We start from the raw sequence: 21,807 nt of genomic DNA on the forward strand, positions 1-21,807 counted from the left end.
AACTAACCTCTTCTCACCCCCAATATTGTAGTATTTACCTATTACTCGCCCTCTTGGCGCCCTAGGCGCCTCGTATACGTTTTAGTTATCGTGTTCATCTATCTGGATATTGGCGCTGGTATGATAAGATCGAACCGTAGCATTGTTCTCACGAATGAAGCCTAGGAATTTGGAGCTACGCTGGTCTGTCTGTACCTTGGGTATACTGAATTTCTCGAGACTTTATTTAGACTAGGGCCAATTCGGTAAAAGAAAGATTTGTGACAAAAACAACAAAACAGATCACAGTGAGGATTCGCTAGTTATCACTCACCTAACTACTAACTTACCGGCGTATAGTTCATATGCGGCTAATAGTGCGGTGAGTGTCATCCGGGTCAGAAAAAGGTGAGAACTGCTTTAGCGTCGCGCGGCCAAGGATGAGAAGAGCGAGTGCGCTATAAATAAGGTGAGAGAATCACCTTAGGTCAAGCGCGGGCCGCGTTGATCTCAGCTGGCACAGAGTGTGATATTATTGGATTGCAAAAGTCGAACTTGAAATCCTTGATCCCTTGCTATCTGCACGTAGTACTTGGCCCATCGCTTGGCTCATCGCCTGGCCCAAACTCCACTTCGGGCCGCAAGCAAAAACGGATTAAATGGAAATATTTGATTTTCAGTTCTTTTCTATAGGACACATATAAAAGTTACTTCAAAACTAGGATATTTTAACCTAAATATCTCGACCACATACCAAGTGTTGGTCCCCATTCTTCGGACTGCGCCGCTCGCGTGTGAAATACGTTAGTCAGTCATCAGGCATTAACAACCTTAGTTAATGCATCGACCTTAAACTTGGATTGGAGTCAAGGCAGATCGCTCGCATAACCGATTTTATCGTCGGAAGAGTTGCTCGTTTGCAGACGAGCGAGACGAAATCGTCTGATCTGGTTGAGCGCCTGTGACCGGAAGAAATAAGTCATTGGTTCGAGGTTCTTCTGGGCTAGGTACAGGCGCTTTTCGGGTGTCATATCTGACAGGTTGAAATTAATTTTCTCCGTATCTTCTGGGCTCAATTTTTTCATCATCTCCTCTGCCAGTCGAGAGACGTGGTCAAAATCATGGGGTGAAAGCGTAGCAAGTTCGTCCACCGTAGGTATTCCGCTATAGCTAGGGAGCAGTTGGGTCCGCTGTTGCTGCCGTTGTTGTTGTTGTTGCATTGCGGTCTCCGGGAGTTGTCCATTCATTCCCATTGTCCTCTGTAGCTGACTAGAACCCAGCGCCTCCTGCATGCTATGATTGATGTGCTTCGGAAAAGCGCCCGTAGTCTGTTGGAAAGAAATCGCTGATTCGCTATTGAGAGATGTTTGTGATGCGCTTGCTACTGATACCCCAGGTTTGCGAATAACTTTGTGGGTTTTCTTCTCATGCCTGCGTTGGTGCACTAGGAAAGAGTGCAATCTGCGCTTTGTCCGTTCGCTCTCACAGGAAACGTCATCCGAGATCGTTCTTTTGGCGGGAAATGATTTTTTGAGCTCATGGTGTAGAGAGAGATGTGTATTGTTTGATTTGAATTTCGGCATTTTCAAATAGGATGCTTGGTTAGGAGAAGTAAACAGGCAGCGCTAATTGAAAATCGCGTGACTTGCAAAGGAGCAAGATGCGATATAAATATTGAGGTGCAAGTCTCTCTATGGAACAAAAGAGTTTGTCAGATGATCCGAGGATAGATGTAGCTGTCCACGGGTGATGTGGCGATTGATTACATACTACATTGGCCTTGTGCCGTTGCCCAGGTGGATCTAGCAGAGGCCCATATGCAGCTAGCGGTGTGATGACACGTATATGAGTGTCCAATCGAAGCCATTTATGAAGCGGGGTTATCATTTCTCCCACATGAGGCTTAAGGCAGAATCTTTTGCTCACCCCCGAAACGTAACTTCGTGGGGAAATAATCAGACCATGGCAGATTCTTTGCTTAATACGTTCACTTGTAAACAATATAATGTTGCGATTCTTTGTGCACTCAGCCTAGAGCTTCTTGCTGTACGTGCATTATTCGAAGAAGAGCACGGAGAGCTACCAACAGCCCAAGAAGACACAAACCACTATTCATTGGGCCAAATAGGACAGCACTTTGTGGTGACTACCTGCCTTCCATCTGGGGAGTATGGTACAAATGCCGCCAGTGCCGTCATGCAGAACCTGCGACGAAGCTTCCCACAGGTCGAATTTTGTCTGTTGGTAGGGATTGGTGGAGGTGTGCCCTCGTTTGAAGATGATATCAGACTTGGCGATGTGGTTGTTAGTCACCCCAATGGAGCAAATCCCGCTGTTGTGCAATATGATATGGGGAAGATATTGGAGAACGGCGAGTTCGAGAGCACAGGGAGGCTACAGGCGCCACCCCGACTACTTATGACCGCAATTAGCAATCTCCAGTCCGACCCAAACGGAGGAGTGAACTCTCTTCAAATCTCCCTGAAGAAGATTGGACAAGGAAGAGCTGCATATCAATTTCCAGGTCGAGACGCGGACGTTTTATTTGCTGCAGATTCCCTACACGAAACGACCGATTACAATTGCCACAGTTGCAACGGACAGGTTATCAGCAGGCCTGAGCGTCATTCCGATCAACCTCAAATCTTTTATGGTTCTATTGGATCTGGAAACCAGGTCATAAAAAGTGCCAAGCGTAGGGATTCTCTACGGGCAAGGCATAAGATACTTTGCTTCGAAATGGAGGCGGCTGGTGTGATGAATTTGATTCCATGCTTGGTTATACGGGGAATCTGCGACTACGCCGACTCCCATAAGAATAAGATTTGGCAACAATATGCTGCGGCTGCGGCAGCAGCGTACACAAGGCTGTTGTTATCTGTCTTGAGAGGCCGCGCTGATACAAACCAAAAAACCAGGCTTTTAGTCGAGTCTAAATCGGAGCCGGCCAACGTCTATAGAGTCACATTTGATCGCCTGGCTTTCCTACAAGTTCTTCAACCTGAAGAAGATGCGGAACAAGTTCTTAAGAGATACCTTTCATTTGCAAACCGAGGGCCTTCATGGAATCCTTGGCCAAAAGATAAAGACTCTTTTCAACTATTCCAGAATTTAGATCAGTGGATTTCAGATCCAAATTGTTGCTTACTGACAGTTCGAGGAGCGCGTGCGCGCTCACTTTCCGAGCTCCCTGCTCCAGAAAATATTGCCTGTCATATCATTCAGTTCTTAAGAAAGACAACAAGTATCCCTGTGATATACACGTTTTCGCCAAACAACAACAAAAACCGACCCGGGGAGGCAGGGAGATTTCTGATTTCGCAAGCGTTAAAGATCATCCCTGACAGTCTTTTGGAGGGTTTAGCGCTGAACTTATCACTGAAAGAGGAGCCGAGTGAAGAGCAATTGTTTCATTTCCTGTACCGCGTCTTATGCTGTCTCGATGAATGTTTCATGGTCATTGAAATGAAGCAAGCGGTCTTGGCAGAACGATTCCAAGATGCTCTCCAGCGGGCCATCAATGAGTCCAAGGCCAAGTTCAAGGCGATTATCATTGCATATAACATACGTTGGAAAGCCTCCAATGACAGCACGATGCAGAATGCTATCATGCCATCTATTCGATTGCGTGGTTCACAACCTGGCTGGGATGTCTGCTGGAACCGCTCAAAGCCAGTATTCAAATAGCAGGGTTCCAATGTATGTAGAACTGATGTCAAAAAAGCCCTTAAGCTGAATGAATTCGTGGCTTCTGATTTACCTCCTGTTTTGGTTGGAATAAATGCATTTATTATTATGTATGGGGTGAGTGCACAGTTCATTTACCTAAGCTGTGAGGGTAGAAAGCACCAAAGATTATGGAAAAACATAATTATTAGAGTGTACCAATCGAAACATATTCCCCGAAAATCAGTGCCCAGTTAAAACCCAATATAATTGGTGGCTAGAGGGGGCTGAGCAGGGGGGGCTGAGCCATCGAATCTGTCCTAAAATGAGGGGAGCTCTCAACCACGACTTCAAACACGTTCCCGAAACCTATAAATCACCGTATAGTCTAATTACGATGGACCTATCCAAAAGACGGAAAAGAAAAGACGCATCGAGCGATGTTGGTTCAGATAGTGACCTACGGCGCCAAATGCTAGCTAAGAGAAGAGCCCCCGTGCGCCCGTCACCCCCATTTGAATCGTGCACGATTCATCGTATACACTGTACCAAAGTCAATGACCATCAGAGCCACCCCAGTGTCACTTACTTCGAAGACGCACCCCAGTTGTTCGCTGGCGACTGTAAAGCAAGCGCCCTCCGTGGCAAGCGTCACATAGCCGACATTTCGGATTTCGTCGAATCCAATTCCCACATTGGGCTCATACTTTATCGGGATTATGATTGCGAAGCTTATCACAAGATAATAGAGCCCCGGTTCCGACCACTTGAAAAGCCAGATGACCCTGTGATCAAGTGGATGCTTCGATACTTTTATCGACTAGATGATGATGGGATGCCAGCAAGATCGCACGGAGAAGCAATGCTCATTCCGTCGGAGGAGCTCCGAGGTACATTTCACCGGTTGACCAACATGAGCCCTGACATTATTTCGGAACTTGAGGATCCTGTGTACATGCGGGAGCTAATAACGCAAATGTATCATCATCGTGGGATTCGCGAAGATCCAGTCTTGGCAGAGAAGTTGGGCGAAGAATCATTTGAAACTGCCGTTTTTCTGGTCGAATTCATGGAAAAAATGTTCGGTCAAGAATATAATGAAGCCGATGCTCTTTTTTCAAAAGGATTGGTGACAAAATTTCATCTGCCCAAGTTGTTTGCTGCTCAAGATGTACTTGTTACCAGGGAACAGGGTCAACCTTGTGCCTATGTTCTGGAGGCGTTCCCGGAAAGGCCTACAGAATTATCTTGTTGGACATGGAGATTTGACGGTCGGTTCTGGAAGTATCGTACAGCCTTGGGCGTCGAATGGCCCGACCTACTAGATATGATTGCTATCACCGATCTATCTGTTTATCCGCTCAAGTACGCCACGATCGATGTGCAGAGACTCCTCGCAAGCCGTGGGCGTCAATTCTGGTGGATTCGGCATGGAAAATTCGTTTCCTACGCTCCTACCGGTATACAGAAAGATGGGCGGAATGCAAGTATTAGAATATTGATTGGTATCATCTAAGCCTTCTGACTGGCATTACAGATTCAACCTCGATACATGGTCGACATGGCGACGTATCGAGAACTGCATCCAGAAGAACACGCACCCGAAGAACCCGAGTATCTGAACAACGAGACCATGAGGGCCGAAGAGCCACCTGATGACCAATTTCTACTCCTATTGCCCATTACTGTTCATGGCTTTGGGTTTCAAGATAAAAAATGGCGTGAGTGACTTGCAAATTAGAACTTGACGTTGGCTGACATTGGATTTCGTAATCAGGTCTACTATTTGTCTCGCACATCAGCATAATCAAGTGGAATGAGCAATCATTCGATCATCTCGTGCTGCACTCGACGAAGAAAGAACTTATTCAAGCCCTTGTCAAGAAACATGATTCCACGAACGAGTCAACGGACGTCATTGAGGGCAAGGGAAATGGGCTCATTCTTCTACTGCATGGTGGCCCCGGGACAGGAAAAACGCTTACAGCAGAGTCAGTTGCAGAGCTAACACACCGACCTCTATACCGGGTGACTTGTGGAGATGTGGGGACAAATGCAGACGAGGTCGAGGAGTATTTGGAATCTGTGCTGCATCTAGGGAAGGTGTGGCGATGCGTGGTACTTTTGGATGAAGCCGATGTATTTTTGGAAGAACGAACATCTCAGGATCTACAGCGCAACGCGCTTGTTTCGGTCTTCCTGCGGGTGATTGAGTACTACGAGGGGGTCTTGGTGCTAACGTCGAACCGAATTGGAACATTTGACGAGGCCTTTAAGTCGCGTGTACAGCTCATTGTCCATTACCCAAAGCTTCAGAAAGAAGAGCGACGACGCATATGGTTCAAGTTCATCAAGAATCTGCGCATCACAAACGTGGGCGCGCACATTGAAGAGCTAGAAGAGCGTATCGAGGATCTGAGTGACAACGAGCTGAACGGGCGAGAGATCAGAAATACAATCCAAACAGCGACGCTTCTGGCCCAGTTCAAAGATGAGCACCTACGATATGAGCATTTGATGAAAGTTATGGCTGTCTCGAAGGAGTTCAAACAGTATTTGCATGACAGGTTTGGCCATGAGGATGAAGATCTTGTCCAACAACGGCAGATTCGGTAGAACATGGTATGTTAAAGTTAGAGCGCATCAACTCCACTTTTCTCTGTCTCCTTTTCGAATTTTAAATTTGGCTGCCGTTGTTTTCGTGTTGATATTTCTGGCAAATCTCCACGGAAGGTGGAGACTTCCATTCTGGAGAAGAGAGCGTGAAATGGCGAGGCCTACACACCCGTGGAACGAATCGGGAGGTGTGGAAGCTGATCGACTCACTCAAAGGGCTCATCACTAAAACACATGTAGAATCTTTTAAGGTGGAGCTGCTGGAGGTCAGACATGACCAAAAAGTGCGTAGAACCAACAACCAGGTAATGTGCAAGATTAAATTATTAAATATTCTAACTAATGGCTTAACACCAATAACTGGGTGGGGGGAGGGGGACGAGGAACCCAGCTCAACCTGGAGGGAGCGCTGAATCCAAGGCGGCTAAACAAGGAAAGCTCGCAAAGCCACCAAAATCAGGCGTTGGGCATACCCCAACGAGGCGCGTTCACGATGATTCCAGTCAGACAACCGGCGATGATACCGGCGCAGGGGAGCGTGATGATCCAACCCATGTAGATCCAAGCGACCATTCGCCAGTTGATAGTTCGCCAAGTGCCGTCGCAAAGCCCAACACCGACGGTAGCGCCAGTGATACACTGGGTAGTGGAAACGGGGAGCTCTGAAAGTGTGATATGTTAGCGAGTGGTCTTGTGTGGGCGGGGTTTCAATTTGGTAGTAATGTAGGATCGGATAAAAGGCGACATACTTAGCCTGGTAGCAACAATGACAGCAATGGCGGCACCGAGCTCCATAGCGAACCCACGAGAGGGAGAGTGCAGGGTAAGGCGGTTACCCAGGTTGCGCATGATGTGATAACCGTATGTCCAGATACCGATGGCGATAGCGGCACCACCAAAGACACTGAAGAATGCGGGTTAGCACGGGCGCGTTATTATATTGGAGGGGTGAGGCTTACAGGATCCAGATAGGGACCTCGGTCTTAGCGCCTTCAAGGGCACCGGTTCTCCATATAGCATAGATGGTTGCGTAGGGGCCGACAGCACTGGGAAGAGTTAGTGCATGAGTCGACAGTGGGTAGGTGAAGTGAGAAAACTAACTTGGCCACATCGTTTGCACCGTGGGTGAAGGAAGCAGTACAGGCTGTCAGAATCTGAAGGAAAGAAAACATATACTCCGCTTCGTTATCATAGTGGGTAGCATGGGCATGGGTCTTCTCAAGATCGCCGGCGAGTCTGCTCTCCCCCTTCTGGGCGCTAACAATGTCTTGCTCGACACCGTTGAGGAAGGCCTTCTTCAGCAGCCAGAACAGGACGGGAGTAGTATACCATGCTCCCTCGGGACGAGGCCCAGAAACGTTGATGACATCAGGATCCACGGATTGCGTCTCGTCATGCGAGTTGGCAGTGACCTGGTGCTCTGCCTTGAGATCGGGGGACTCAGGTTCACTGTTGCTGTTTCTGTGGCTTTGTTCGACATCAGTGGACCGCTCGGCTTGCAGTTCTTCTAGCGTCTTGTGGCCGCGATAGTAGTTACGGACGGTCTCAACATGAGCAGGACGGGGAGGAACTTCACCACGGCGGAAGAGAAGAGGGCCGTAGATCATATCCCAAGGCTTGAGTTGCCAGTCACTCCTGATGACCCTGCGGTAGATCCAGGGGCAAAGGAAGACGGCAGAGAAGAGAGCCATGCCAAAGCCAACACCAACAACAGTTCCAGCTATCTCAGGCCCTTCGAGGTCAATCCTGCTGCTGCCACCCTTCCAGACAATAAGCACTGTGTTTTGTCAGTAGGCAATAAAGAGGGATGAGAGTTTTGAGGGACCATACTGGTAAGAAGGCTGGTAGTTAGGAGGAAGTAGAATGGAATGGTGTACAACGCCCTGAGAGCGGGATTCCTCCGTAGTAGGATACCATACTTGGTGATCAAGAAAATAAGCGCACCAGCAACACCAGATAAGAGAGGTGCGATAACCCAGGCAAGGAAGACCTGGACAACGCCAGAGTTAATATCACCTCCCCACCAGATAATATCATCAGCACCGATAAGCGCGATACCCATTCCAAGAATACCACCAAGAATGGAATGAGTTGTCGAAACGGGAAGACCGATTTTGGTACATATGGTAAGATATATAGCAGACGCAACCACAGCGCAGCACATTCCAAGCATCAGGAGGGGGGCGTTGTCGGCGAAAGCATCTATCTTGACGATCTTGGTACGGATAGTATCAGAAACACTGTTTCCTACACCAACACTGGAAACACAGATGAGTACACGGCCAGAGAGCGGAAAGCAGGTCATAAACTTACGCTCCAGCAAACTCCATTATAGATCCGAGGATCATGGCCTGCCAGTGCTTTAACGAACGCGATGAAACAGACGTCGACCAGGAGTTGGCGCAGTCATTGGCGCCGATGTTCCAGGCATCGAGGAACGCGAATATTGTGCCAATGGCAAATATGTAGTCGTACTGCTGAAGAACCATCTTGAAGGTTGACAGAAAGCAGCGGCGCGGTGGCTTGTCCTTTCTGGAAGGGTTCTAGAATGGTTCTGGATGGCTGACGGAATCAAAGGGAAATTAGCAGGAGAATCCGGATTCAGCCTTTATATGTGCCAGCTCCGATCCGAGCCATGACATGACATGACATGACAGACCCTGAGCTGTAGAGTAGATACGGTGATGGAACGATCCAGCATGCCAAGATGCCCAGGCCCGCCGCGCCGCCAAGAAATTCCTCTGGTGTCTGTGCACTGGCCGAGAGGGGCCTCCGCCGACGAATCCTGCCATCACATACGAGAACGTGTCCACCCCATGTAGACAGCTTCAGATTACTTGTCCATGACCACGCTAAATGTCAGGATAATTCGTTGAGACAGAGCAGAAACACGAGGTCCTGTTCGCGAATGTCCTTCTTCCGACTGGCGCGCCTGCGTCATCCTCTTGGGGCAGAAAGGTGAACGCCACGATTGGACACCAGCTACTATAGCCATAACCTGTGGTATCCCTTGGCGGAACATATGAGCCCGAGCCAGTGCGCCATGTAGGCACCTTACATAAGCCTCCCAGCCTGGTATTTACCACATCGTGCCTAAATTCAACTTTCTTATTGGCTGGTTTGATTGGATTACTGACATTGAGCTCTGAACCTAATCCTGACATCCGGCGCACCTCTAGATATCCACCTCTAGTGTCGCGTGGCTACTGTGACCCAGCTCTCTCAGTTCCTTAACCTGTTTCTGGAGGTGCTGGATATACTCCACCGTTTTCTCGAGCAGTTCTGCCTGGCCAAGCAAGTTCCGAGTGAGCACATTTGTCTCTCATGCTAGGGGATTGGCTGTGCCGGTTATCTTCATACCTTGGTGCCAATCGTTTGCTCATTTCCCGCGCCTCCCATCCTCATTATACGTTCTATTTGGCCCAGCGCTGCTTTCATGCGATCTCGTTGAGACTTCTGGGCGTCAGCGTGCTGCCTCCTCCGAGCCTCTGTTGAATTTAAATATGGCATGATGAGGATCGAGCCTGCTCCAGTGAACTTCTGTTAGCCCATCCATCTCCCCTAAGCGTAGTATTGACATCCCACGCGCATTCAGAGAGGCAACTACCTTTCGGTCGGATCTCAACCAACTGTCGCTTTCTGTTTAAGGGATAGAGGGATCTCGTTTGCTCCGCATCCGCTCGAGTGGGCTGCGCATTCGCATGCACGTGCGCCATTGTTAGTATGTAATGTCAGCGCCAAGTTTGCCTTCTTGATAGTTTCGTAGCTTTTCAACAGGTCCAGGCTGTCGGGCTTGCCGGGTGGGTATATATATTGATCGCACAAATGACAACTCGGACTTTAGCCCATGCATGGTTCCATGCCGTGCGTCACATGGAGACTAGAAGAAATAGAAGGTTATTTAATGTCTTGATGTCAATAACCTTGAGACTCCACGCACAGACCTCAATATTAATTCTTCCGAAAATGCGCTTCGTTCTGCAGTCGTGCTACACTCCCTCCTGAATATCCCTGTCAACTAAGCGGAAAACCTGGGCTCACTTCGGTCAGCTGCTGGAGCAAGAAAGATTAGTCCATGAGATTACGCCAATTGGCTGACATTAAGTTCATGTTCGTTTGCGGGGCATTCTTCTTCCACGTGGGGATGAGCGAGGTGGGCCTGTCAATCATCACTGCGTAACTTCGTGTCACATTGATAAGCGCCTATAGATGGATTGATTAATTATGAATAGACCCTGTATCCCATCCACGCATTGATATACTTGAAACGAACGAAGGAGTTGCGTATATTGCTGATGAACCGATTGACTACGGATTCTATCACGAAGTGCTGATTTTGTCCGGACTTCAATCTGACAGTATATTTCACTCCTAGAATGTATCCTCATGAGGCTCCATTCGCAGCAAGAAAAAGTGTTTTGTATTTTATAAAGCCTCCACAGCCTTGAGTTGCACATACATCTTGAATATTTTGGAGAGCATTGTACAAGCAAACTCGCTCCAGCATCGTTCAAATCGACTCCAATGCGTCAAACAGCGTCGTGACATACTGCCTTGTATTACAGTGCAATTTGCTCTCATACCCCTTCCTCCTGTTCAGTAGGCTGCAGAGAAACGCCCTATCGTTTGAAACAATTCTGTATGTACTCCAGGGCAACACAGGAGCCACACCGGGTGGTTACGTTTATATCCATTCGGCATGGGTCGAGGAAGCTAATATGATATATCGCTCAATCAAACGACTATTAGTTCTTGTTGCTGTTGAGTTTCTCGAAAAATACTTATCATGTCCCGGCGTAGTGAATTTCGGATGGGCAGATGACTATTCTCGAAAGGGTGGGAATTTTCTTTCCTAAAAGGTTAGTCATTCTCTGTCTCGCTCTAATATTAAGTGGCCCGTGTCAAGAATGAAGAGAAAATAGTACAGGAGCACTTTGGGAAGGAGTAGGAGGAGTGCCATGAAAGTACTGCAAAGTTCATTCCATGCACTTTTTGAATCTATCGCTCGCAAACTTTAGATTCAAAGCTTATGGTTAGTAATGCACGTGTGCTTGACTATAAATGTTTCCCTAAATTAAAGATTATGGTAGAAAGAAGTAGCTTTACACAAATACTTTGTACAATATACAAGTAACCTAAGATATAATTAGGCCTAATTTCTAGCCATTCACATCGAGCAGCCTGAAGCCGCGCACCATAGTTTTGTGTTAATTGCATATACCCACATACCCAGCCTCATAGTTCAAATGTCTGTTTTAATTTGAACATTGCTGGAACCACCACTGCTGTAGATGCCAAACACTCCGGCCATACCTCGCCCCAAGCGATGATCGGTGAAAGTGAAGCTAGTCTTTGCACCTCCACTTCCGGTTACGGTGGCAACAAGGGTGGTAGACTTCACTGAAAGGGATTTATGATATTTTTTATTTACCGTGATACCACCGGGAACAGGCCTCGAGCTTAAAATAGTTGCTCCTTTCTCGTCCACGCGATACAAGGTGAAGTCGCCGCGATTACTATCAATTGCAGATGCATATCTTGTGGTAAGCATTGATTTGTTATCCTAGGCTGGAAGGACTTTAGACCGAATTGCATGAAATAGGTAAGGCTGTTATAGATCAACCAGTATGGAAGACGATGGGTATTAGCCAATGAGATAAATGATGCTGTGAAAACGAGAAACTCAGCCAGAGTCGACAACCATGCCAGTCAACCGGCCAAAGAAACCACACCACCAATTGAAGATGAGGCAGGGGGAGAAATCAGAGAACGAAGAGAGTGAGAGAGAGAAGTGAGAGTTAGAAGATGAAAGGTGCATTCCATGCAATCATTATGTGTTAATTTCTTATCTATGGGCTTGCGTATGGGTCTGAATCTGCGGGTTTTACAGGTTTTACAGGTTTTACGGGTAACAGGAATGGGTTGAGTTCACACTCTGTACGATCACCAACTTACCTACTGAGAGCACTTTGTGGCCCCACTCGGCGTTTTGGACTCGAGTTCTTGCTTTGGTTGGAGAAGCGCCTGCATAATCAAACGCAACTAGTTAGACTGGCCATGTTTGTGCCTAAGGCTTCATTTCATTTCTCCCGTTACGTGCGCCGCCCCCAAATATATTCTTAGAAATCTCCCGACATACCCCTCATTTGTAACCTCAACTAACTTCATTCCTCATCATCCCCAAAGAAAGCTTACGAATCATCGGCGGAGACCGATTCCCCGATCTATCCCTCAAGTCAAATATCAACAACTGGAACACCTCAAGTAATCGAAAATGACCAAGCCCCATCACCACTCTCATCACCGGTCGAGCCGAGATCTGATTTCTGGGATCGTGCAGAAGAGAGCCTGCAAAACAGTCCCGATGCTGGAAAGAGAGAGATGATGGTTACTTATATTTCGCTTACAGATATTGCCGACTCATCATACGGCCGAACACCTTTATCATAGGCTGCAGCAAGGGGATATGCAGAAGTTGTTCAGCTGTTACTTGACACTCACACCGTGAACCTATTTTCAAGGGACAGGTTGTATCATTGAACTCTTAGAATGTGGGCTGCCGTTAATGGGCATCGTGATGTTGCGGAATTGCTACAGTTTGTCGAAACCGAGGACTCTGGTCAAGCAACACCAGTAGAACTGGTCCTCGATAAAAGCTCTATGGCTCCATTTGAAGAGCTCCAGGAGAGCTAGTCATTACTTTCATGGTCTTTTTGAGAGATGATCTTTACCAGCCCAACCCCTTCTCATACTCCAGGGGGGTCTGATACTAAATCTGTTGACGTCTCCTTCCGAGGCTGGTGGCCGCATTACATTTCTGGCGTCCTTTATGGCATTGTTAGCCCAGGCTCGAAGCAAATTTTTCTTGAGTTTTGAATTTCAGATCCGATAATATCTTGCATTCACCGCAACTCTTTGGTCTGGATTTCACTGTGCTATATATTGTTTTGGGATTACACAATTGGGTCTCCAAAACTTCCAAGGGGTCGAAGGTTGATCTAATTTTGGGTTATACGGAGTTTCATGATAAATAGAGTCTATTCCTTTAGAAGCTTCTGCCGAAAGCTACGTTACAATACATGACTGAGAGCCGAGTATTCAATACCTCAGAAAATGCATGGACCCCATACAAAAGTGCTTGTTGAGCTTAGTCATCAATGTCCGTACAAATTGTCAAATTGTGGATTTTATCATTTTAGTTAAAGTCATATATATCTGTCATCTATACCATACCTTGCTGTATACAAGATTTCTGTCACTATCGCTATCATTCTTATTGTGGATCGTGGGTATGGTACAAGAGTGGGGTGGAAGTTGCAATGAGGGGAAGCGGAGTCCGGCCACCCAAGAGCTTGTAAAGGTACCTACTAGCTTCACTCTCCCCTAACTATCTCAGGGCTCAATCATAATGGCACAGAATTCATGAGTTTTCAAATCAAAGAGTAGTCGAGATCACCTCTAATGACAACATGGCTGGGGGGTATGAGCTGCTACCTATGTACTTCAAGTGAGAACAGCCCTGGAGGTTTTCCTTGAACTCGTAAGCCAACTTAAGCAAAAAATCCATGCATGTCGTAAGCCCCTAGTGGTATGTCATCATCAATTCTTAACCCAATAAACTACGGAGTACGTCGTATACAACATATATTTGACTGCCTTAGTGTCTTAGTTGATTGCCCATTATTTTTTCCCAGGGTTTCCCCTCTTTAAAGGAACCCTTCCCGCTAAAACCTTTTTATTTCTCTTCATTGCAATTGTCTAGCGATTTATATGGAGCAAGTGGGTTGTCCTCATAAATTTACCTAGAAACATGGGGTCATTCCGCTTAACGATCCTGGCAAATGGCATTATTGGTGCTTCAGCTTTCGTCTTGCCCTTTCTTGGTCAGACTCCGATGGCAGTTGGGAATCTAGGTTCCGATTTCATATGTGATCTACCCCCTATTCTTGATCCTGCCAATGATGGGTTACCGTCGGCATTGAGCCTGTTTTCGTCAGATGAGGCGTTGGAACGACAGGTAAAACGTCACCAGGCCATTGTGCAGGTTCCGTCGGTCTCCTACGACGATTTGGGAGAAATCGGCGAGGATGAGCGATGGCTTCCATTTTACAAGCTTTTTCCTGTTCTCCAAAAGTCGTATCCCGCAGTGTAAGCCAGGAGCCCACCATGGAAAATGTCCTAACAGCTGATCACTTCAAGTCATAAACGTGGAAAGCTTGAAAAAGTCAATACCTTCGGGCTGCTTTACACATTTGAAGGCTGGGATAAAACTCTGAAGCCAACCCTCCTTACTGGTCATCAGGACGTGGTTCCCGTTGCTGATGCCTCCACGTGGACTTATCCGCCTTTCGAAGCACATTTTGACGGCGAATATATATGGGGCCGGGGTTCATCCGACGATAAGAACAGTCTTACAGCCATCCTCTCTGCCGTAGAAGGGCTTCTGTCCGAGTCCGATTGGAAGCCTAGACGAACTCTCATCCTGGCATTCGGATTTGATGAGGAAGTTGGTCTCAATCAAGGGGCTGCGTTGATCAGCAAGATTCTCAAGGAGAGATATGGTGACGATAGTATTGCTATTATCCTTGACGAGGGCGGTTTTGGCTCGGGACCTCTTGATGGCAATACCATATATGTCCACCCTGCAATCACTGAAAAGGGCCATTCCAATCTCTTCTTCGAGCTTCACGCCAAGGGTGGCCACAGTTCTGTCCCCCTACCGCATACTGGAATTGGCATTATTTCCGAGATTGTTGTTGCGCTCGAGGCCAATCCGTACCAGCCTAAAATCATTAAGAACAGTCCCATCCACAAACGTCTGATTTGTCAAGCGCGATACTCTCCTAACACCCAGCCCACGGTGGAAGAGCTACTACGAAATAATGACTTTGATGGACTCAGTGCTGAATTTGCCAGTACTAGCCCATTGAACCGCTTTGTTGTTCAAACCTCACAGGCTATTGATCTAATCAAGGGCGGAGTGAAAATCAATGCCATGCCAGAGGTCGTTACCCTAGCTGTCAACTATCGCGTTGCGCACCATGAAAGGCCGGTACAAATCCAACACAAGGCTATCCAAGTCATTGCAAACGTAGTTGAGAAGTATGGTCTTCAGGTGGATGCATTCAAAGGCGACAAAGAATATCAGGATTTTGTCGCAGAGCTTTATCCCGGAGATATACTACGTCACAGCGATCTAAAGCGACGTGATGAAGTTGACTATAACGGTACTCTCGTTATCCGAGCCACAAAGGCCGAAGCCGCACCGGTGTCTCCTGTTAGTGGCCCTGTTTGGGATGTTTTCTCGGGGACAATTCGACACTCCTTTGCAACAGACGATAAGACTGTCGTTCCAGTCGGAGACATCATGACCGGTAATACCGACACTAGACATTATCTCAGTAAGTCTTACTCTGGTTGAGGGCATGTCATACATACTCATATTGACGGTATTGTCAGGCCTCTCCCGCAGTGTATTTAGGTGGACCCCAGCGATCAGTCGGGGACTGGACAATATTCACACTGTCGATGAGCGCGTGAGTATCTTTGACCACTTGAGCGCCGTTAGATTCTACTATGACTTCATTCGCAACTTCGACACTGCAGATGTATAAGAATACATGCTTCTCACTTAGCCAAAATGGGTTCATGGAATCTACCATAATGAATTGCAATTGGATTGAAGGCTAGCTGACAGCGAAGCTTCTACTGAAAGGCGTTATACCGCTATTTCCATAGGGGCTCAACTGTGCCAACAAGTTTTACCTCTTATCTATATATTCTAGAACTAATAAACCTATCGAGGGGCTGTGTGTAGGCCAATAGACTGACTGTTCTAGATAGGGGCCCGTGACCCAATGATACCTATACTATTCTAGCACAGCTAAGGATCAGTGCAGTTCCAACGCCGACTCGAAGGCTTCTCACCCTATTCCCACTCTGTCTGTTCTCCGTTAACCCTCATCACCTTGTAGCATGATACGTATGACCATAGGGTGTGCCCACCTGATGCGTCAAAAATTATACTGTACACATGGGTCTCTACTATTAAATACCAATTGTTCCTTTTTATTTTCTTCATACGTATTAAAGCCCTATTGATATCAAATCGTAGAGGTCAGCTCAATTCTTTTTTGTTAAAGTATATGTTAGAGAGCCTCAGGCTCCTACGTCTTAGTCATCCAGCTAGAGCTCCGCAAAGCCCATAAAGCCCATAGCCTAGCCCAGCCCAACCCGCAAATAGGGTGGGTTTTGGGCCTTAAACAGTACAAATATGCCGAGAATTCAGAAGTTGCTCGTTTAGGGATTTTTAAATTACCCTTCGTTTTACCCCTGTTTCTAAGCCTTATTTTAGAGGTAATATTCTATTAGTTTAAATTATTTGGAAATAATTACTAGTTATCTCTCTATATCACGTTTAAAAACACGAGAAAGCGCGTTATTTAGATAATTTATAAATTATAGAAGTTCACTTAGAAAGTAGTAGTACTCCCGTTTAGCTCCTAGATATATATCAAGTGTCAAAAGATTAATGTTACCGTTTTTTCTAGTATCTCCACCTCTCCTTATTAGATTTTGTTTAAATTTGAAAAGTTACTTATATAGCTTGAAAATACTAAATTCTAAAAATTTAAACTCTATATAATAAGTAGAAGGTTAGAATACAGCGATTATAAGATACTAGGTAAACCCCCTCATGGGCTTTAATGGGGGCCTTCTGGGCTCCCACTAATGAGCTGTGTGTTGGGTTGAGCTTTGGGCCCAGGATCCGGGCCCAGGATTCGGGCCCATTTATGGGCTTTGCAGAACGCTACATCTAGCACCACCACCATGTTTGTGTAGTTAGCGTCTCTAGATAGCTTCACCCAATCACCTATCTATCTGCATGTTCATCTCATCTATGGTAGCATGTACCACAGCCTCTCAGCAGTATGTGTCAACATTCACTAGCTCCAAAAAATCGGAATCTTGGCGAGATAGAGGCTCCTGACTAGAAGATGCCTTGATATTCCCCCCAATTGAGAGATTTTTGGAGCGCGGCGGACGATGCAGCCCCTGACTTCTATCATAGGTTTCCGATTTGACCTGATGCGAGTTTTGAATGCCAAAACAAGTATAGAGAAGGCGATTAAACAACCGGCGAATTGCCGGCATACTGACACAGAACACTGCTGTGTAGCTTTCGATGAGTGACCAGTATGCAACTGGTACATAATCATCTGCGGTCATACATCAGCACGTTTGATCATCTTAATCTCTAGCCTTGAAGGATATCTCATACAGGTTGCATTGGTTGTATGGGCAAATGTCACCACTGACTTGAGACGAATGATGCTTACAATGGTGATGCTGAAATTGACCAAATTTTGTCAGTAGTCTATTCGCATAGCTAGGAAAGTTGACTCACAAAAATCCCGTGCAAAACATAAACATGACCAAGATTTTCTTCATTGGTCTAAGGTTCAGCTTCATGATCTCGTGGAGAGGCAAGGCCATGACGGTCACATCGAGAACGATATTGATCACTGCGCACCCAATCCCAAAGGCATTGAAATCGAGGCAACTACCCTTTGTTTCACCTGTCCAGGAGGTCCAGATATAAGACACAGGTAAACAATTAAAACAAATTCCGAAGAAAAAGGCGAAGAAATAAGCGACCACTATTCCCATCACGATGTATATCGCATTTCGAAGGCCGAAATTTGGGAAAATATGGAGATAGAGATTGAGGAAAGCCATCTTGATAGAGGTAATTGCGCCAACATAGAGCATCTCGACGATCCAATTGTACTAGAGAAAATTGTGAGTTCTCGTAACAGTGTTAGATTCTACGTAGACGGACCTTCAGGATAAGGGTAATATTTGAGAAAGATATTGTCCAGATATCTCGTCCATAACCGGCATCAACCACTTGATTCGAAAAATTAGTACCAGGAAGTAATGTACATCGACAACTGCGGAATACTCACTGAAGAATTCCAGTATACCCATCCCAACACTGAAAAGCTACGAGAGTCAACAGGAGCCATCATGATTGCTTGCGGATAAGTTTTTACTATTCCAAATATTACAAAGATGTCTTCTAGACCAAAATGCTTGCGGAACTCCAGACTTCGAATAAAGGTTGCAACAATTGCTAACCCCCCAAACACCGAATTTGTGATGGTGATAAAATTGGCCTTGTTGCGGATTGGGCTATGGCACATGGTACTCGTAGCGTTTGCCGTTGCTTATTTAATAGATCAGCTTTGCCCAGGTGCTGTGTTTTCCCGGTTTTAAAATGAGCGGTATCCTACTTAGACTATCCTTGACGGTGCAGACCATTTGCACACAAGCTGTCAAATCGGCTTGCAGCGAGGCATCTGCGCAGATACAAGTGGTATTCGTCAAAGTACAAGGGGAATCTTTGATTCCAATAGCCATGCACTCTATCTAAAGTAGAATATTAGCACAATTCAAAGCCAGGGATTAGAATTAATCTCACCGCGCAGGATGGCATATCTGATGCATTAGCTATTGCTGCCAGAAGCAGCGCGATGGGCATAATAGTCCCCTTTCTGTAGCATCGCATGTTGATTGTCGCTAAATGGAAGTAGTCATCGCCACAAGGAAGAGGAGAGGAGCCTGTCCATTATCCGCGCGGGCAACACCCCAGAGACCCAAGGGTAACGCCAGGATCACGTAGTAATCAATCTAAACTGACGATCAGGTCTTTTGGTTATTTGGCCCCATTTTAGCCTGACCGGGGTATGGCCGCCCTTCTAATACTGTTGTCCCAGTCATTCTGTCCGCCTTCAATGAAACTTCAAGCTATGGACTATACCAAATCACTCATACATATCGATGATACGATTTGGAATTCACAAGACTGTTCTTTGTTAAGTTTTGGGCGCATGAAGCGTGCCATTTTTGCCGTTTATTTCCATGAATTCTCGCAAGGCTCGCTACTCAAGACACTAGGCCCCCACTAAGCAGGAGCCCACTCAGCCTAGCGTCCCTAGCCTCGCAATAAAACCGAACCGGTTAAATTAATGGAAAAGAGCCAACATGTAACCCAATCATAAACGGTGTGTTTCAGGAGTCAGACTTAATCTCCCATTGCATTTTATCATGATATCCGGGGGGAATAGCTGAGTCTATATGTGGCCCCCGTACTACTATATATCCAATAAAATGTCAATAGATTTTTGTCTCGTGATCGATTGGCTAAGATAATACATTAATGACACCGTGCTAATTGTGCTCTCCGGGGACGGACGAGGGGATAACGATACAAAGGATGATCCAATTTAATCAGAGCCAATAGATTACTACGAATACGTACCTATGTTGTAGGTATGTCTAGTGTGGGCCCCACTTATACAGGATAATCAGTCAAACTTGACATGGGTTGAAAACTCTCTCTCCTACAGTCTATTATTTACCAGTTGTTCGGATTTACAATGGGAAATTTCGAAATATTCGACTGGAAACTAACATTCCACGACTTGCTGCACGGCCTCGGTCTTGTGATTGCTACATATTGGACTGGATGGATTGTCTACACACGGGTGTTCCATCCACTTGCACGATTCCCAGGTCCATTCTGGGCCTCTGTGTCACGAGCCTGGATTGTGCGCTCCGTGATTCGCGGCAATCCCCACGAAACTCAAAGGTTGCTACATGCACGGTATGGTACGATATTCTCCGCCTAGTTTAAGCTTGTGCTCTTTTAACCGTTGTTTACCAGGCCATGTTGTGCGAATTGCCCCAAATGAGCTTTCAATAAGCGACCCCGAGGCCATCAAAATCATTTATGGAGTGAATTCAGGCTTTATAAAGGTCAGCGAATAAGAAGAGAAAAGAAAGGAAAAGAAATGCCGTTGGCTTCAAGAAAGGAAACTGACTTTTCGGTAGAGCGATTTCTATCTGGCTTTTCGCGCACCATATAGTGAGATATTTCTTCAGGAGCATGAGCATTGTTGACCAGAACTAAAATAATTTGCTCAAAAGCTCGATATCCAGATCATTTTACATCAACAGATGAAAAGGTCCATGCTCAGCGGCGCCGCATTGTGAACGGCGTATATACTATGCAGAGCATTCTTCAGTCAGAGCCCTACGTCAATAAATGCACAGAAGTTTTACTACAGCAACTTGAAGATATTGCAGACGCCAAAGCTTCCATTGACCTGCTCGAGTGGACACGAATGTGAGCAATACTATTAATTTCATTGTTATCGATATCTAACAGTAGACTAGGTACGCTTACGATGTTATTGGCGAGCTTTACTTCAGCAAAATGTTCGGTTTAATGAAAGCAAGAGGCGAGCATCTTGGGATAATGAAGTCCACTGATACACTGATTCCGGCCATGGCCATTTCAGCTGTTATGCCATCGTACCTCCGATCTTTCTTCATGCTTGTTGGGGTGTTGTTTGCCGAGACCCGCAAGGCCCTGTCTGCCTTGAATGACCTAGCGACCGCAGCGGACTCTGCTGTTCAGAGTCATGTTCAAGCGTCGAGTTCTGATGACAGTGTGATTCGACGTACTGATATTATATCTAAAGTATTCAACATTCATCGAGATCAAGGTGAGAAGCTTGATTTCCAGATCGATGATGTGAAGCTCGAGGCTTTCGGAGGATAGTATGTTTGATTGATACCTGGAGGAAGAATCCGGAAAACTGACAGCTTTTTAGTTTTGCTGGTAGTGATACCACGGCAATTCATCTTTCCACGACTTTATACTATATCTTGAAGAACCCAGGAGTCTACGCAGCCCTCAACAACGAGATTGTTCAGGCCACACAGCGTGGCGAATTGAGCTTTCCGCATATATCGTACCACGAAGCGAGCAAACTGCTTTATTTGAGCGCGTGTATTAAGGAAGGCGCTCGTTTGCATCCTAGTGTGGCACTTACAATGCCTCGGAAAGTACCATCAAATGGTTGCAGTATTTCGGGGCAGTGGATTCCCGGCGGAGTCCGTGTGGGAATTAACCCGACTGTCGTGCAACTCGACAAAACAGTCTTTGGAGACGATGCGGAGGAATACAACCCGGATCGATGGCTGAAGCCAGATGCCGATAAGATGAATAAATACATTCTCCAAGTAAGTTAATACAACGAAAGCTTATAACGTGGGTTGACCGTCTTGGTTACAGTTTGGAGCTGGGTCAAGAATGTGTATGGGAAAGAACGTAAGTGCAATCACTCTGCCACAAAACTTAGGCTCTAGGTTGACCGCTGATCAGATATCGCTGTGCGAACTTTACAAGGTCATCCCAGAGCTGCTTCGTTCGTACCGCCTTGAATTATCAAGCCCAGAGAAGGATCTAGAGACCAGCGGGTTTTGGTTCTACAAGCCAGCGCCCATGCACATCCGCATCTATCGAAAGTAGTGGAGACGATATTTTAAAACGTCTGGGGAAACTAAATGACCACTCTGACTTGAGGGGCATATTTCTTACAGTCATCGGCTCGTGATTCTCAATTCTTGATCTCAATTTTATTTCTGATCCAGGGGGACCCGGGATTACCTTAATATTAGAGATATTACAAGCTC

The 21,807-nt window shown here is 46.3% G+C and overlaps 6 protein-coding genes across 6 annotated transcripts; 4 read left to right on the top strand and 2 right to left on the bottom strand.

Moving 5' to 3' along the window:
• Positions 1 to 845: 845 nt before the first annotated feature.
• PEX2_074730 (uncharacterized protein) lies at positions 846 to 1,271 on the bottom strand (the record flags this gene model as incomplete). Its single annotated transcript, XM_016744743.1, has 1 exon — positions 846 to 1,271. One exon carries the CDS (start codon positions 1,269 to 1,271, stop codon positions 846 to 848), a length of 426 nt encoding a protein of 141 aa, XP_016600663.1.
• Positions 1,272 to 1,941: 670 nt separating this feature from the next.
• Positions 1,942 to 3,666, top strand: PEX2_074740 (5'-methylthioadenosine/S-adenosylhomocysteine nucleosidase family protein; the record flags this gene model as incomplete). The annotated part of the gene is made up of 1 exon (XM_016744744.1): positions 1,942 to 3,666. One exon carries the CDS (start codon positions 1,942 to 1,944, stop codon positions 3,664 to 3,666), a length of 1,725 nt encoding a protein of 574 aa, XP_016600664.1.
• A 451-nt stretch (positions 3,667 to 4,117) lies between these two features.
• Positions 4,118 to 6,261, top strand: PEX2_074750 (ATP-binding protein; the record flags this gene model as incomplete). The annotated part of the gene is made up of 4 exons (XM_016744745.1): positions 4,118 to 5,062; positions 5,115 to 5,132; positions 5,183 to 5,366; positions 5,423 to 6,261. The coding sequence occupies 4 exons, from the start codon at positions 4,118 to 4,120 to the stop codon at positions 6,259 to 6,261; spliced, it is 1,986 nt and encodes a 661-aa protein (XP_016600665.1).
• Positions 6,262 to 6,717: 456 nt separating this feature from the next.
• PEX2_074760 (inorganic phosphate transporter) lies at positions 6,718 to 8,750 on the bottom strand (the record flags this gene model as incomplete). The annotated part of the gene is made up of 6 exons (XM_016744746.1): positions 6,718 to 6,923; positions 7,011 to 7,165; positions 7,221 to 7,307; positions 7,363 to 8,038; positions 8,092 to 8,519; positions 8,575 to 8,750. The coding sequence occupies 6 exons, from the start codon at positions 8,748 to 8,750 to the stop codon at positions 6,718 to 6,720; spliced, it is 1,728 nt and encodes a 575-aa protein (XP_016600666.1).
• Positions 8,751 to 14,071: 5,321 nt separating this feature from the next.
• On the top strand, positions 14,072 to 15,875 carry PEX2_074770 (M20 family metallopeptidase; the record flags this gene model as incomplete). The annotated part of the gene is made up of 3 exons (XM_016744747.1): positions 14,072 to 14,409; positions 14,461 to 15,662; positions 15,721 to 15,875. The coding sequence occupies 3 exons, from the start codon at positions 14,072 to 14,074 to the stop codon at positions 15,873 to 15,875; spliced, it is 1,695 nt and encodes a 564-aa protein (XP_016600667.1).
• A 3,828-nt stretch (positions 15,876 to 19,703) lies between these two features.
• Positions 19,704 to 21,643, top strand: PEX2_074780 (cytochrome P450; the record flags this gene model as incomplete). Its single annotated transcript, XM_016744748.1, has 8 exons — positions 19,704 to 19,935; positions 19,991 to 20,082; positions 20,158 to 20,191; positions 20,254 to 20,452; positions 20,503 to 20,889; positions 20,943 to 21,354; positions 21,407 to 21,442; positions 21,497 to 21,643. 8 exons carry the CDS (start codon positions 19,704 to 19,706, stop codon positions 21,641 to 21,643), a joined length of 1,539 nt encoding a protein of 512 aa, XP_016600668.1.
• Between the last annotated feature and the right edge of the window lie 164 nt (positions 21,644 to 21,807).

This window comes from Penicillium expansum, assembly GCF_000769745.1.
Source record: "Penicillium expansum strain MD-8 chromosome Unknown contig258, whole genome shotgun sequence".
Classification (NCBI taxonomy): domain Eukaryota; kingdom Fungi; phylum Ascomycota; class Eurotiomycetes; order Eurotiales; family Aspergillaceae; genus Penicillium; species Penicillium expansum.